Source organism: Castor canadensis, chromosome 8 (genome assembly GCF_047511655.1).
Source record: "Castor canadensis chromosome 8, mCasCan1.hap1v2, whole genome shotgun sequence".
Taxonomy (NCBI): Eukaryota; Metazoa; Chordata; class Mammalia; order Rodentia; family Castoridae; genus Castor; species Castor canadensis.
Genome location: NC_133393.1, coordinates 14,332,808 through 14,350,599, shown reverse-complemented (window position 1 = coordinate 14,350,599; position 17,792 = coordinate 14,332,808). Strand labels below are relative to the sequence as shown.

Below are 17,792 nucleotides of genomic sequence, written 5' to 3'. Positions count from 1 at the left end.
TTTTGTGTTTTTTTTTTGAGGTAGGGTTTCATGAACTATTTGTCAGGCCTGGCTTTGAACTGCAATCCTCCTGATCGCTGCCTCCTGAGTAGTTAGAATTCAGGTGTGAGCCACAGGCACCCATCTGAAAATGGTTTTGTTTTACACTCTTTTTGTTTTTCTCCTTTTTAACTATTTCTAGCAAAAATCCACTCTTTGCTCTCAGACAATGCTACTAACACTACATGTTTGAGTTCTTCAACTCCTCAAACACTGGCCAGATATTCTATAATTTAATGTAGCACTGACTCTTATCTACCTACAGTTATTGTCAGATTTCCCCATGATACTAGCTCAGTCCCCTCTACTTCACGCACCAAGCAAAAGTTAGGAGAGTGTCACTCGTGATTCTCACTGACTGGTTATGAGGAATGCAGGCTCCCACAAATCCCTTGTTGGGTTTGATTAATATGCTAGGATAGTTTACAGAACTAAAGGAAACACTTAAGTTTACCTGTTTATTGTAATGGATACAGGTAGAAGAGATTGATAGGGCAAGGTATAGGAGAAAGGGTGTGGGGAGTCTCCATGCCCTCTCTGGTCATACCACTCTCCAGCACCTTCTGTGTTCAGCAACCTGGAAGCTCTTGAACATTAAGTCTTATTCAAGAGTTTTTAATAGTTCTTAATCTCCAGCAGCTCTACCACCTTTCCTAGATTTTGGTGGGAGAGGCTGAAAATCCCAACTCTCTAGTCACTTGGCCTTTCTGATAACTGCCCTCATTTAGAGGCTTTCTCAGGGTCCCATCCTGTCACCTCATTAGCATAAACTCAGGTTTCTCACCCTTAAGTGTGATACGAGCTGTAGCTTTTTTAAGGTATTCTTTATCAAATTGAGTAACCCGACTTTTTTTCCTTTGCTGAAAGTTGTTTTTTTTTTTTTAATCACAGATGGACATGATTTTATCAAATAAATGTTTTTTCTGCGTCTGTGGATGTTGACATGATGGATTCAGCAATTTTCATAGCTGTACCACACTGCCATATTGTAAAGAAATTCTGCTTGGTCACAGTGTGTGAGTCTTTATATATTTTGGGTTCCATTGCTTAGGCTTTTAGTGAGGCAAAAGGATATGGTGGAGAAACACTGCTCACCTCGAAGCAGTCAGGAAGCAGACAGTGAAGGAAGGGTCAAGGATAAGATACACCCTTAAAGGGCATTGGCTCACTTCTTCCAACTCGCCCTTATCCCCTCGTAGTCCTGTTTAGCTATGGACTCTTCAGTGGATTCGTCTACTGCTGACGTTCGTGCTCTGTGATGCAGTCATCTCTCAGTAGCATGCCAGCTGCAGACCAAGGCTTCAGCACATGAGCTTTTCTTGGGGGCTGGGGAGAGATACTTAATATCCAAATCATAACAGTAGGTTAAATTAAACCTTGTTAGAAGCTTAACATTGCTAAATAGCCCTTAGGTAAAAGAAAATCACTAAGGAAATTTAGAAACAACTGAATGATGAAAACATTGCATGTTGAAATTCTTGAGGCAGCAAAAGGAGAATTTAGGAGGAAATAACATGCCTTTAAGATGTTTGTCAAGAAGAAGATTAAAAATTCATAAGCCTATGTATACATACATTTCCTGGCTCTTACCTACTGAAAGAACTTTGATACAGTGAAATATCCATAGCATATCTAGTATTCAAATATTGCTTCATAAATACTATTGTCCAATAAAAAGAATCAAGGTACGTGGAGAAGTGATCATTCCAAGGCTGAGATAGGAAAAATACACAATCAGCCTAGGTTATCTTATGGGGTCGGATGTGCCAAAAAAGAATAGATGTTGTAAAGGGTACATGAGCTAACCTGAAGGAGCTCCCAGTGGCCACAGCTGACACAGCTTGAGCAGCAAAATAAATGATAGTATTAGAGTATAACCATAGAGCAAAACATCCATGAGATACTAGAATAAACTGTTAATAAAAGATGCCTTCAGAAGCTCTTTCACACTGAAGAGTTCTAATTAGTGAATTAGGAGGAAAATGGGAAATCCCCATTTGTCAAATAACAGTAATAAAATTGTAGGCAAGATCCATCAATTCATACTAAAACTAGGGGCTAAAAGTTTGAGAATAAACAAGATGTTCAAAGTTACAAAGTATCTCCCCAAGTGTATTTAGTTACCAAGGGAACAATAGTAACTTTACAGAGAAGAAACTTTACCAATTGAGCAAAGTTAACATCACCAGTAATAAGAGGTCAAATCAGCATCATATGTCCCATTATGATATACTAAGGACACAACATCACTTCTGTGATATTCTTACCAAAAAAAAAAAAAATGTGTAACTTAGTGTAAGTATAAAACATTCACTCCTAAGTATAAACCCACGAGAATTGAAAACAAGTGTTCAAACAAACACTTGTGCATGAAGCACTATTCACATTATTTACACAAGCCAAGAAGTAGAAAAACCACAAATGTCTATGAAACCAGATTGCAGGACATCTACAATACTATTGATCAGTCTCCTCAAAAGTGCCATGGTTAGGGCTGGAAGTGTTACTCAAGCAGTAAATAGGGACCTGCCTAGCCAGCACCCCAAGTTCCAGCCCCAGTACTGCCCCTCCCCCAGAAAGTGTCATGGTTGTAGAAGTCAAGAAAAGACGGAGCAACTGTCACAAATTGGAAATGCTATTAGGCATGACAACTAATGCAGTGCAGGATTCTGTGTTGGATCCTGGACAAAGGACCTCAGGAGAAGAACTGATAAAATTTATGTAAAGTCCATAGTTAGTGATATTGTGCCAATGTAAATTTTCAGGTTTTGACAGTACTACTATGGTAAATGTTAGGGGAAGCTGGTTTACATACAAAGAAACTCTACTATTTTTTCAGGTTTTCTGAGACTAAAATTAAATCAAAATTGAAAAATAAAAGGCAGGGTAAGCATTCAGTCAAAAACTTGGGGAGAACGGGGCAAACTCAGGAAAGGAAACACAGATAATATCAGAAATGAAAAAAGAAAAAAGTTGAGACACTGGAATTACTAATAAGCCAAATTTCTAGCAAGACTGATTAAGAAATAGAAGGTGCAAAAATCATAAAAATGAACATGAAAACCAATAAACTTGCTGCATTCTTGTGATAAATCATATTTGCAAAGCTTGAGTTTTCTCTTGCTATGATTAGAAAGCAAGTACTTTGTGAAAATTCACATGGAACAGAAAGTGGGGGTGGCAGTGTCCAGTCTGACATTATGATTTGAGAAGCTGTACAGTACCCACCAGGTGTAAGTTGTTTCAGTCTGTTTGGTAAATGGAATGAATGTTTCTTTTGGTTTTGGGGTTGTCATTTAAAAAAAAACCTACAAGTGCCTTTACCCAAGTAATTCTAATAACTTCTGAAATATGAGAATATAAACAACTAAATACTAATGAATTTGAAGAGTTAGATGAAACTGGTAAGTTCCTTGAAAAGTGATAAGCAGCTTGAATACAGAATTAAAAATATTAGAATGGTAATCAAAGATCTTCCCTCCCAAATCCTGTGCTTGGATGTCTGCACAGATGGATTCTACTAAATTTTGAAAGAACAATTCTTTCTTACGTAGCTTGTTACAGAAACTGGGGAAAGAGTGAGAGCTGCCTTACTTACCTTTTTTATTTTTTCGTGTACCAGCATTTAAACTCAAGGCCTGCTTGCTAGGCAGGCCTTCTGCCACTTGAGCCACTCTACCACTTTTTTGTGTTGGGTATTTTTGAGATAGGGTCTCACAAACTGTTTGCCTGGGCTGTCTTAGAACCTCAATCCTCCTGATCTCTGCCTCCCGAGTAGCTAGGATTATAGGCATGAGCCACCGGCACCTGGTACTGTCTTACTGTCCATGAGACTAGTACAGGAGACATTATAAAGTCATTTCCCTCATTAATATGGATAGAAAAATCATAAATAAAATACCAGCTATAGAAATAAAAAATATACTAAAAGAGTGATAGCTCGTGATCAGGTGCAGTTTAGTTCAGGACTCCGAAGATACTTCATCTTTAAAACAATTACTAATGTAATTCACTATCTTAATAGTTGAAAAGAAAAATTTTCCTGAATTGATTCAGAAAAGAATTTTACATATTTCAATAATTATATAAATTCTTAGCAAACAATGCAAATAAGGGAACCTAAATGTATATTTGTATATTGGATTTTTAGAAACTTTATGAACATTTTTAAATATAAAAAGTAAGCTAACTCTCATTGCCTAGCTTCAGCATTTACCGTATGCAGCGACTAGTGAGCATTACATCTTGTCCCCATGTGCCCTTTTTTCTCCCTTTATTATTAAGTTTTCCTCACTTTATTATTAAGCAAGTTCCAGACATTGTGCCTTATCAATAGATGCTCAGAATGTGGGTTTTTCCTCTATAACCACTAACATCCTAAAAATAAGCACTAATTTCTGTTACCTAGCCATGGCTGAAATTGTCTGATTCATAAACATGGATTCAAAGTACATGTTACCTTTGGCTGCAAAGCTGCATGAGTGGGTTTTAATCAATAATAGCTCACTCTCACTTGATATCCTCTCTTCTCCCCTCCCCTTCTCTCCTCTCCCCTCCCCTCCCCTCCCCTTCCCTCCTCTCCTCTCCCCTTCATTGCAGCATTATTTGTGGTAGAAGCCTTGGAGGTAATACAGGTGACTAAAGCTGGGACAGTAGAGAGGGTTACAATACTAAACAACATAATACTTCTGACACCAGGTGTGTGGGAGTCACCCCTCCTCCCAGCGGACACTAACTGAGTGTGCTATAGTTCGGCTGAATTCTGGCATTGCTTGCCTGGAAACAGTGTCAAATACCACAAGTTAAGTCGTACAAGACTGCCCCTAAGACACCAATCACGAGTAGAAGCTTGCCCCTTAAACTTCTGACTGACCAGCTGTGACTTGAGGTTTCCGTGATTCCCTCCTCAGGGCTTACTAACTTCCTAGAATAAGCCCAGAGCTTAAGGAACACTCTACTCAAGTTTACTTACTCGTTATGAAGGATATTCCAAGGGACACAGTGAACAGCCACATGGAAGAGATGTCTAGGGCAGAGCATGTGGGAATGGATCCACATGCCCTCTCTGGAAGCCTCCAGATACTGCCAAATGGTCAGCAATCTGGAAACTCTAAATCCAGTGCTTTTGGATTTTTATGAGGACTTCATGACTAATGGGCATGATTAATTATATTATTGACCATTGCTAATAACTCAGCTTTCAGCTCCTGTCTCTTCCCTAGAGGTAGGTGGGTGAGACTGAGAGTGTCAGCCCTTTAATCACTTAATTGGTTCCCCTGGCAACTGGCTCCCATCCTGATGCCATCCAGGCATTAAGCCATCGTCATCTTATTAGACCAAGAGACTGTTCCTGTCATCCAGGAAACTCTTAAAGAGATTAGAGCTCTATGTCTGGGACAGAGGCCAAAGATAATACATTAGCAAAAGGTTCTCCTAGCACCCCTTTCTACAAAAAATTTAATAGATCTATGTCAGAAAGCAAGGGCAGAGACCAGTATTTGTATTTGTTACATTACATATAATTGTATATTTCCCACTCATTTTATAGAATTGTCATAGAGATTCTCTTGTTGAAGAGATGCTGTGTAAGTGTATCCAATTGGCAATATGGTGAAACTACATGAAACACCACTGGCCACTTAGACACCTTGTGGAGCACCATTCTCGTCATATGTCATGGACCAAGTGAGGAGACCCTCCTCGGTGTGTGTACTAAGCATGTAGAATATTTAATTTTCCCTTTTAGTTAAAACTGAAATAGAAATATAAATTCTAATATTGTCTTATATCCCAGTTGGTGTCTTGCCTTTTTGGATGTGTATACATACCATTTTGATTTGGAGGAAGTTATTTGAAATCCCCACGATATGAATCTTAAGAATTTATACACATTTTGAATCTATTCCATATACTTCTGTGTTTTTTAATGTGTGATGTTATTTCCTTAAATCTTTAGGAAAATTTACCATTCTAGTAAGATATGTCTTGAAAGACTGCCTGATACACACCCAGTATGAAAACCAGGCTCTGAGATTGATAGCATTGATCAAAGGTCTGACAAATCCTTGGGAATAATATTTCCTTTCTTAATAATACCAATATTCTAGAGCTTCTAGGATGAGTTCCAATGTGAAATCTGTTGTGAAATAATAATAGTTATTTTATGACACTCTGATTTATTTTTTTATTTAACTTTACAGAGACTGTGCAGTTGATCCAACTTGTGTTTTATGCATGGAGTGCTTTTTGGGAAGTATTCACAAAGACCACCGATATAGGGTTAGTATCATTCAAATAATAACCATACACAGTATTGAATTTTATACTTAGATGCTTTTGTTTCTTTTTAAAACCCAGCGATGTAACACTAAAACAGGGAGAGAATGGTTTTTAAAATGTGTTGATTAGGGGATGTAGCTCAATGGGAACGTCTGGCCTACTTACTCAAAAGGCCCTGGATTCCAACCCAGCACTGCAAAATTGATGAATGAATAAAAAAGTTCATTAAACATGAAAACATGCTTCTTGAACACATGGTTTAAGAAAGACAGCACAGGTGTCAGCTCTTCTGTACTGGTTTTCACCTAGTTTGTTTTGCTATTTTAAAATGTCTTAAAGAACATGTGCTGCAGTGTAAGACAGGGCCCAGCACATAAGACTCACAAGCTTTATTGTTTGGGCAGATTAAATCTGTCCTGATTCCTCTACTGGAAATTGAAGGTAGATTATGAAGAGTCAAAGGTTAGGGAACAGCTCTTGTAACTTTTTACTGTAACCACAAAAGAAAATGGTAGAGGAGGAGTATTCTCATCTTGTTCTTACTACAGGAACCCTTCTGGGTTGGGGATTTTCCTCCTGTTTGTTTTTATTTACTCTATCCAAGAACTGATAATAACTAAAACAACCACAAATCAGGCTCCTTATTTATATTCTTCTATATTCTCCTTTTGTCATAAATCAGTAAAAGAATCCCAGTTTCCTTCAACTTGCTCTGCCTGTAGTTTGGTGACCAGAACAAGCACTTAAGCCCTCTGGTGGGATAGTCATTTTTAAAATTTGTTATATGTGATACTCATTCTTAAATTCTTCCTCATAGCACTTTTAAGAAAAGCAGAATTTCTAGTCTACTAATTATTGACTAACAGGTTCTGTCTTGCCAGATTTTTTTTCCTTTTCTTTCTTTCTTTCTTTTTTTTTTTTTTCCTTTCTTGTGCATCTTTGTGGTACAGGGGTGAGAACTCAGAGCCTGTGCTTGCTAGGCACCCACTCTACCAGTTGAGCCATGCCTCTAGCCCATGATTCTTTTCATTTTTTTCCTGTTTTTTTTTTTGTTGTTGTTGTTGTTGTTGTTGAGACTGGGATTTGAACTCAGGGCTTTGAACTTAAGAGGCAGGTGATCTATTACTTGAGCCAACCCTGCTTTAGTTTGTTTTTCAGATAGGGTCTCACGCTTTTTGCCTGAACTGGTCTCAGACCATGATCCTCCTATCTCTACCTCAAGCATAACTGGGATTACAGGAATGCACACCACACCCAACTTTTTTTGGTGATACTAGGATTTGAACTCAGGGCTTTGCACTTGCTAGACAGGCACTTTACTGCTTGAGCCAAGCCTTTAGCCCTTTTTGCTCTGGTTAGTTTTGTTGCCTCTCCAACCCCACAGTACTGGGGTTTGAGGCAGGCACTTTACAACTTGAGCCATATCCCCAGCCCAGTACTGGGATTTGAACTCAGGTTTTACACCTTGGGCCACTCCACCAGTCCTTTTTTATGAAGGTGTTTTTTGACATAGGGTCTTGCAAACTGTTTGCACAAGCTGGCTTCCAACTGTAATCCTCCTCATCTCTGCTTCCTGAGTAGCTAGAATTATAGGCCTGAGCCAGTGGTATCCAGCTTGCTCTGGTTAGTTTTAAAATGGAGTCTCCCTTTTTTGCTCAGGCCAGCCTGGACCACAAACCTCCTATTTTACACCTCCCACTGGAGCTGGAATAACAGGCATGTGCCACCACACCCAGCTTTTTTCTGTTGTGATGGAGTCTCGCTAGCTTTATTTTTCCCTGGTACCACGATCTTCTTGATCTCAGCCTCCCATGTAGCTGGGATGACAGGTCACCTTCACGTCTAGCTATTAATTGAGTTGAGGTCTCACTTTTTGTCCGGTCTCTGACTTCAAACTGCAATCCTCCATATTTCAGCCTTCCAAGTAGCTAGGATTAGAGGATGAACCACCGCTGCCCAGGTTCAGCTTTTTTTTTTTTTTTTTTTGAGATAGGGTCACACTGACTTTTTGCAAGGGCTGGTCTTTAACTGCATTCCTCCCGTCTCTGTCTCATGCTGGCTGGGATTACTGACGTGCACTGCCACGCCCAGCATCCTGACATATTTCTTGAATCATTGCCATAGCTTAAAAAAGTGTGACTAATTCTTGTACCCTGCAGATGGTGACAAGTTTTACACACCAGGCAGTCCATTTTTATATTTCCTGAGCCCCTTTCAGAGAGTAGATTATTAGAGAATTGTTAGAGGAAAAACAATAAACGGTTTTCTTGAATCTGTTATTTTATATCATCACAACCTGGTATCAGCTTAGCCACAATCCAGCAGGAACCTCGCAATCATGACTTCTGTGATTAACCAAACCACGCAGGCAGACGCACTATCTTAAGATAGCTGTACTTAGTGCTTCAAGGTACTTTATTTTGAAATCACTTAGGTTAAACTATAGGCTTATTTAAAATAAACTTTAAACCATTCAGAGGCTTGGCATTTTATTTAATTTTATCCTTCCAAACAGGTGAAATGTTGTTTCGTTAGGCCTTGCTACTTCTGTTATTTATTATCTCATAACTCTCAATAAGTACTTACTGATGTTGCAATTTTTTTCAAGATGACAACATCAGGAGGTGGAGGTTTCTGTGACTGTGGTGATACTGAAGCTTGGAAAGAGGGTCCTTATTGTCAAAAACATGAACTTAACACCTCTGAAGTTGAGGAAGAAGAGGTAAAAACATTTTCACAAAGTTATTTTAAAGGAAATCCTATTATAACTATGAATTTTGACTATTTTCAAAAGTAGGAGCTAGGTTATGTGAGAGATGGGTAATCGCAGGGTCCTGTCACTATTTACTGTGACAGGGCTTTGCAGTGTGTGGACACTGTATCATTGCTTTTGAAATTCTAGAAAATTAGTTTAATTCAGTTTTTATTTGGTTCAGGTTTTGTTTGAGCAGGAGGGATTTCTTAAAGCCCTAAATTATTATGGAAGTGTTTATTTTTCCTGTATGTGTAGAGCAGTTCAGTTGGTTTTGCCTATTTCTGCTGTGTATGTTGGGCAGATAACCCTTCTTTTCTGTTACCATACATGGGAGCCTACCCTAATTTTAGCCCAGTAAGTTTGTGTCATTGGCTTTGTGTTGGGACCAAGTGCAGAGATGATAGTTCTGCAAACATTAGCCCCACTTCAGTGTGTTTCTTTAAGCTGTTGTTTCCGAGCTGTCGTCCTCTAAATGATGCTTGTAGTGAAGTAGAAGACTCAGTAAATCAATGCCTGCATCTCTGCATCCGATGGTACACTGATGTTTGATTCAAGAGCTTTGTATTCGTTGGCTTTTTGTCTCTGTGACCAAAATACCTGCTATAAACAACTTAAGCGAGAAAAAGGATTTATTTTGGCTCACAGTTTCAGAGGTTCAGTCCATAGTTGCCTGACCCCATATGGTGGGAGAGTGTTGCACAGGAGCTGCTTCTCCTCTTTGCTGACAGGAAGCAAGAGAGCGAGACAGGCGGGGGCCAGTGGCAAGATCCCCCAGGGATGTCCCTAGGAACCTACTTCTTCTAGCTAGTTCCCCCCAAAAAAGTTTCCAGAACCTCCCAAAATAGCACCACCAGCTGGGGACCTAGGATTTGACACATGAACCTGTGGGGGACATTTCATAGTCAAACCATAATAATCTTTATTCCAGATTTTAGTATTTTTGAATGGCAGGATGGTAGGTACATTCACAATACTCAGAAGGACTGATACACACTCAGGACAAGTGGACAACTGTATTCCTTCCTGGTGCACATACTGTGCAGGCTCAAATGTTTTAACAGAATGGCCAAAACTTTTTGGTGTCAGAATAACATCTGTAGACAGTGTTCCACTGTATTTTGCCTAGATCAGAATTTGTACAGAATGATTCAGTGCTATAGAAAACGTGTTTTATCTGTCTGAGGATCATTCAAGTATTCTGGATTTGCTTCAGGAGAAGTAGGTGGTTGTGGCCAAATTTCCCCACCTCTTTTGGAGCAACTCCGTTTTGAAAACTAGATTACAGTTCTGCATGTAAATATGAGACAAATTCCTTCCTGTTATTGCTTATACTCTCTCTTCAACAAAATTAGAGATAAGGGCAAAATAGTTTCTGCCGGGTAGCGAGGAGTAAGGGGGGGGGTAAGGGAAGGGGCGGGGGGAAGGGGGGAGAAATGACCCAAACATTGTAGGCGTATATGAATAAAATAAAAATTAAAAAAAAAAAGATAAAAAAAATGAGACAAATTAAGATATATTTGAAAAACAACCACTAATATAAAACTTTAGAACTATGGGAAAAAATATTTATAAATCATGTTTATCTGCCTAAGGATCTAGTTTCCAGATATGTATCTTAATAATTCACAATAAAAAGACAAACAGTCCAATTAAAAAATAGGCAAAGTACTTGAATAGACATGGCTTAAAAATGGATAAGTGACCAACAAATACACAACAAGATGTTCAGCACCATTAGTGCTACCAGTAAGGTAGCAAATCAAAACCACCGTGACAAGATGCCCCAGCACTGACAAATGGATTAAGAAAATGTGGTATCTATACACAATGGAATTTTATGCAGCCATGAAGAAGAACGAAATGTTATCATTCGCTGGTAAATGGATGGAATTGGAGAACATCATTCTGAGTGAGGTTAGCCTGGCTCAAAAAACCAAAAATCATATGTTCTCCCTCATATGTGGACATTAGATCAAGGGCAAACACAACAAGGGGATTGGACTATGAGCACATGATAAAAGCGAGAGCACACAAGGGAGGTGTGAGGATAGGTAAGACACCTAAAAAACTAGCTAGCATTTGTTGCCCTTAACGCAGAGAAACTAAAGCAGATACCTTAAAGCAACTGAGGCCAATAGGAAAAGGGGAACAGGTACTAGAGAAAAGGTGAGATCAGAAAGAATTAACCTAGAAGGTAACACCCATGCACAGGAAATCAATGTGAGTCAATGCCCTGTATAGCTATCCTTATCTCAACCAGCAAAAACCCTTGTTCCTTCCTATTATTGCTTATACTCTCTCTACAACAAAATTAGAAATAAGGACAAAATAGTTTCTACTGGGTATTGAGGGGGGGGAGAGGGAGGGGGCGGAGTGGGTGGTAAGGGAGGGGGTGGGGGCAGGGGGGAGAAATGAACCAAGCCTTGTATGCACATATGAATAATAAAAGAAAAATGAAAAAAAAAATCATATGAAAAAAAAAAATACCGTGACACACTACTTCAAAGCCACAAAGAGAATAGACCCCCCCCCAGCTACTTGACAAATGATAAAACTACCATATTCTGCCACTTAATACTTATTTATGGATTCATGTAAGAGAAATGAAGCCTTCAAGGGATTAATTGTGATATACTAAAAGATAGCATTGTGTTTACCACACCCAGTCTCTACTCACTAAATCCACATGTACACCTAGGCTGTCTACATTATATGGTTGCAAAAGAAGAGAGCTATATATATATTGGAACATGACTTTTTAGTCATAGAATTGTTTTTATTGGTATAGGGTTTTTTTTGTTATATATTCAGCCTTCATTGTAAGAGAAAGCTGGAGGAAACTTGAGCATACTCTCCTGTGGGGTTACTGTTTAGGAGTTCCCCATATCTTCTCACCTCTTGGCATTTACAATGGGACATTTCTTCATTGTAGAGGGCAAGGGTCAGCAAATTATGACCCTACAATGCAGCCTTTTTTGTCTGGCACCCCCATAAGCTAAGATTGGTTATTCTGTTTTTAAGTATTTGGGAAAAACATCAACACAATAGTATTTGTGATGTGTGAGAATGATATGAAATCTAAATTGCAGTGTCCATAATAATTTATTGGAACACAGCCATGCTTAACTTTTTTATTTATTGTCTGTAGCTGCTTTTCCACTAAGACAGCAGAAGAGTTGTTACTTTAGACACCCTATTACTTGTGAAGACTGAAATACTTACTCTTTTTGGGAAAAGTTTGTAGACCAGGAGCTGTTGGAAGCATTCTGTTTAGCATACCTGGTTCCCACTCACTAAATGGCAGTAGCATCTCTCATCAGTGACAGTTTAAAAAAAGCCCAGCCCAGATTCCAAATGGCTGCTTGCTAGAATGGGAGGGCAGTGAGTAGTACATTTGGTTGAGAACCATCACATACTGTGTGCTGTCTGGCTTGTTGATCTTCATAGGAGTTCATAAGAAATTTCTCTCAGGTCTCTGCATTAAGAAATGATACGTTTGTTTACATAAATCTGATAACTGTGTTTCATTTTTTGATGTTTCTGGAAGAAGAGCCAAATGTTTGGAAATAGAGCCTATATATAGTAGGTCTGTGGAAATTTGTATGTCTGAACTATGAATAAATGTTATCTTGAACTGTAATTTTTCTCCTTTGTTTTCCTTTGCCTGCTTTGTACTTGTACTTTTTTGAGTACTATCCTATTGTATTAGGTATTAGTCTTAAGTTGCTATAAATCCTCCTTGGAATGAGATTTAATTAAATAATAAGTATTAACTGAATGACAACCTTAGTGAAGGTTTTGTAATGTAGGATTTTTAATTACAGATGCTGTTCTCATATCATTTGAATGCAGATCAGTGATTAGTAATCACTAGCTACTATGCGAAGTATTTCAGTTGACCTCAAAACAGTTTTATAAGATAGAAAAATACTGCTATTGCCAAAATTTTATAGATAACAAAGTTTGAGTTTCAGTTTAAAAAACTTACCCACAGAGCAAATATATGGTCATATATCTTGAGGGATTTTTGTGGTCAGAGGAGAAATGTGATCCTCCTAGGAAAAGCAGACTTGGAAAGGAGAGCGACACATCTTGCAGCAGGAATCTGTTGATGAGAGATCCTAGAATGGAGGATGGAGCAGCAGACCAAGCTGCAAGCAGAGAAGCTCCATTCTTCAAACAGACACCCTTGATGAGTATTAGTTCCTTTGCTCAGAGGCTCTTGCTCTCAGAGAACGGGCTGTTACTGAATAAAAGTGACATCCTGGTCACCTCACACGTATGACCAGAGACAGTAGTTTCGAAGTAATTTTTAGTTTTAATTCTTTCTTATACATAATATGAAGAAATCATGGGATTTTGTTTTGCTTTAATAACAAAATCGTTGTTTAAAGAAACAGTAGCATGGATTCCATTCATGTACACGTCACTGCAGAGCCAGCAAGCAGCTCTGTCTTTCTGTTAATGTTCTTATAAGTTTATGTTTTCATTTACTTGTAAATAAAGTATGAATTCAAGAAAAAGAAAAAAAAATTTGCCCACGTAGAGCGAGAGCTGTGGTAGTGTGTACTCCAGTAATGAAACTTTTTACAGCACATTATACTGGTTTTTAAAAAAGCTTTTAGCAGTAAACTATTTTTAATGAGATTCTACTGTAAAAATCCTAGTATTAAAACCTATAAATGTGGTATTAATACATTTTAAAAGTTAATACTTGTATTATTTTACTTTCTGATGCATCAACTGCTCGGCCTCTAGTTTATATTTTCAGTTGGGGAATACAGAGAAAATCTTCATAGTTTATTAGCATATGACAGCAGTTAAAGTCTTTATTGTGATTCAGCAATACAGTACATAAATGTTGTAGTAGTGTATCACAAAAAAGATTCTCCATAATTCCCTCTGGAAGATAACCACTGATAACCCATTTAACAGTGTACCTTATATTCTTTTAGCTTGAAAATGGAGCATAGCAGAGATCCTCCTGCCTCTGCCTCCTGAGTGCTGGGGTTACAGGCATGTGCCACCATACCTGGCAATACAGTGAACTTTTCTGTTGTAAATATATATATATATATTTTTTTTTTTCCTTCAGTATTGGGGCTTAAACTCAGGGCCTATGCCTTGAATCATTCCATTAACCCTTTTTTTGTAATGGGTTTTTTCAGGATAGGGTCTCATGAACTATTTTCCCGTGCTGGCTTTGAACTGTGATCCTCCTAATCTCTGCCTCCTGAGTCACTAGGGTTACAGGCGTGAGGCACCAGCGCCCGGCTTAATTATATATTTTTAAACTGAGATATAATTCAATAGAAAACATGTCTACCAGGCCAAGTGGTTTTGTAGCGTTTGGACCCTACTGGTTAGGATTCTCAAGAATTGTTAGCTGTTTCTGGCCAGACCATTAATTCTTCAATCTAATTCTTCAATCTTTGAATGTTTGGCATTGTAAGATGTAATTTTAAGAAGTAGAATGACTATTTGGTGAAGTAATATCACTAAGAAAACTGAGTTTTGGTTCTGTGTTTTATTTTGGGATAGTGTGAAGGTCATGTCATTATTAATACTTACTCTCTCTTGAATTCCCAGGAGGTACCAGTTCTGGTGTTTTCTGTATACCTGTAGTTTCATCATATTAATGACTTCTAAAGCTTCCATGACAAATAGTAATGAAGCATACTAATAGGAGGGGAAAAACAAAACAAAACAAAAGCTCGATGGGCCATGTAAAGTGGCCTGTGTGAGACTAGTTTATATTACAAAAGGTGCTGTAAGAATCTAAAAACTGCTTATTACTGAAAAAAGAAAATTGGCATCTTCAAGCCTTAGAGTCATCTCCTTTAGGAATTTTGTTATTACACCTTCTCCATTTTCCTTCTGTCAATTTCACCAGGATTCTTTTGAGTATGGGTATACAAAAATTTTCTTTGTGTGTGTGTATGTATGTTGTCTGTTTACAAGAATTTGCTGATTGCTGTTCCCATGATGTTGGGACATACTGCTTCTCTAATATGAGAAATGAATACAATATTATTTAGTTAAATAAATAAACTTGTTTAGATTTAAGATAAAGCAGTAAAAATAAAAGGTTTTCAAACATTTTGCCAGCCTTGACTGAAAGATGCCAGTGATAAACACATGCTTAAGTTTAAATTAATACTTTTTTGGACTAACCTAGAAATTTAGTGACTCGTTCCCTGTTAGGTCTCTTATACAGTTCCCTGTTCACATGCATGCACATCTTACCCTGCTAAAGGATAGTAGGCAAATGAGTGATTCTTAAGAACATCAGGGGACAATTTTCTGACTTTAGTGAGTTCTCCTCTTTGAAATTGTCAGTCAAGTAAACTTCTAGAACTAAATACTGCTTGTCCATTCTTAGAGACTATTCCCTGTTCATTTATTCTGTAAATTGGGGATTAGGATACAAAGCTAGAAAGATGGTAGATTTTAGAGATTCTGGAATACCATTCCAAAATGTTTAAATTTATTCATTAGACATTAGAGTACCATTGAATATTCTGATTTAGTTGGTTCAAAATTGAGATTCTTCTGAATAAAATATTTGGTAAGTTCAATTTAGTAGATTGTTATGTATAGGATTCAGTTCATTAGAAAAGTTGAAGCTGGAAAACCTGCCAGCTTTTTCTATAGTATTTTCAGGGCAGAATGGGAAAGAAGAATATTAGTAACGTATTTAACATGGCTGCATTTTTTCTCTGTCCTTTCATTCAGGATCCTCTTATGCATTTATCAGAAGATGTGATAGCAAGAACTTACAACATTTTTGCTATTATGTTTCGATATGCAGTAGAGATACTAACCTGGGAAAAAGAAAGTGAATTGCCAGCAGATTTAGAGAGCTCGTAAGTATAGCTCATGTAGTCTTTGTGTATGTGGGACTGCTAAAATTTTAACTTTCATTCAGCTAGAAGTTGGACATAACTTTTTAATGATTAGTTTTTAGCAAAATAATAACTTAATATTATAATTTGAAATATGTATGAGCTAATTAATTAATGAAGGTTTCTCTTGATTGGTTGGTTTATAGCCATATTTAAACTATGTCAAGACTCTATCTGGTTTCATACATTAGCAGTTTTCTGATTTTGATTATATGGTAATACATATAAATAACTACAGTTCAATTTTTTTATTGTTTACAATAGTGGGGATTGACCTCAAGGCCTCCAGCTTGCTAAGCAAGCACTCTACCACTTGAGCCATGCCCCAAGCCTTTGCAATTTTGCCTTTTGTTTCCTTAATCCTATATTAAGAAATGAGCTCTCTGATATAAGTAAGTTTGGAGGTTTGAATTAATTCTCATACTTAATTTTAACCATTTTGATTCTCAGTGTGAAATTTATTCAGCAGTTTGTGGGGTTTTTTTACTGTACATATGCCATTTTTACTTAGATTGTTGAAGCCATAAACTTGTAAATGAAGAGTTGGATTCTGCCATAGCTGTGCCGGGGGAAAGACATACTTTTCCTTGTTAATGTGCTTGTTTCAAACAGCCTCCTCTTTTACTAAAAAATTGGAATTGTGTTCATAGCTAAGGTTGAATTCAGGCTGATCCGAAGTCATTGGTGGTGGTGGTTTTTCTTTCTCACACTATGTTCCATATAATTGAGGCTATGGGTGGATTTTTTTTTTTTTTTAATAATACGAGGTGGTGTGCTTTACCTTTTTTGACAGTGTTGAAGATTACTTAGTCATCTCCTAACTGTATCTTCATGAAATTCAAATGGGGATTTTTTTTTATCTAACATCTGAGTTTAGAGTCTAATAAATGGAATAGTTTTGTTTTTATTTATTTCAGGGCCACCAGCACAAAAGGGAAAAGAATCTGACTCTCTTCACTTGTAGTGTTTCCTCTTTACTTCCATCTATCCAGAAACTTGAATTGCCCATATGCATTTAGAAATGCCAAGTCCAGCTGACTCTCCCTCCCTTAAATTGTTCTGCTTCTGCTCACCTCTGTTTCTACTATACGGAGACTGCCAGATTCACCCTTGCCCTTTACAGTTCATTCTCCACACTGCAGCCAAAGTGAACTTTAAGGCAAATCTGATTGCATGTCCTGTTTCAAATCTTTGATTACCCTTAAGACAACAAAAATGTACATCCATTTTAAGATATTCAAGATTTCTGTCTGTCTAAACCAAACTAATGTCATATAATTTCTGTGCTTTCCTCCCTTTGCTCCAACTTCCAAAATTCACTTTTGCCACCTTTGCTTTTACCTCCCTCCAGGCCCAGGGTTTCTCAGCTTTGGTACTGGTGGTATTTGGGGCCAGATTAATTATTTTCAGGGGAGTTATCGGGTAGATTGCTGGATATTGAGCAGTATTCCTGGCCTTCATCCACTAGAGGCCTGTAGGCAGACCTCCACCCCACCCCCAGTCTAGTCATAACCAAAAATGTCTTGAGACATTGCCAAATGGTCAACTACTGTGGACAGAGGGGACTTGTCCCTGATTGAGAATCACTGATAACCAGTCCTGACATCAGGGCCCAGGTCACTTTCCCAGAAGGTCTTCTTTCAACTTGCAGACCTGTTAAGCCCTGCTCTAGCACCTTGCTGTTCTTGATAAAAGCTAATTCACACAGAGTTATATATTCAGTATGTTTTCCCCATCAGATTGTAACTGTAAGGTCATAGAGCATAGAGACCACAGATAACTTCTTTACTATAAGGTACCCAATTCCTAGCATA

General features: G+C 37.9%; 1 protein-coding gene across 6 annotated transcripts in view; it reads left to right on the top strand.

Moving 5' to 3' along the window:
• The window catches only part of Ubr2 (ubiquitin protein ligase E3 component n-recognin 2), a 106,257-nt gene that overhangs the window by 22,240 nt on the left and 66,225 nt on the right, over nucleotides 1-17,792 (top strand). For 5 of the 6 annotated variants that reach the window (XR_012450644.1, XM_020157264.2, XM_074082165.1 and 2 more), the window contains exons 3-5: nucleotides 6,240-6,318; nucleotides 8,927-9,040; nucleotides 15,809-15,939. Coding sequence is in view for 5 of the 6 variants with exons in the window: in XM_020157264.2 (XP_020012853.2) it covers nucleotides 6,240-6,318; nucleotides 8,927-9,040; nucleotides 15,809-15,939 (324 nt within the window). In the remaining variant the exon portion in view is untranslated. Of the gene's footprint in view, nucleotides 1-5,587; nucleotides 5,743-6,239; nucleotides 6,319-8,926; nucleotides 9,041-15,808; nucleotides 15,940-17,792 lie in introns of all 6 variants that reach the window. The other variant, XM_074082166.1, reaches the window with a different exon arrangement.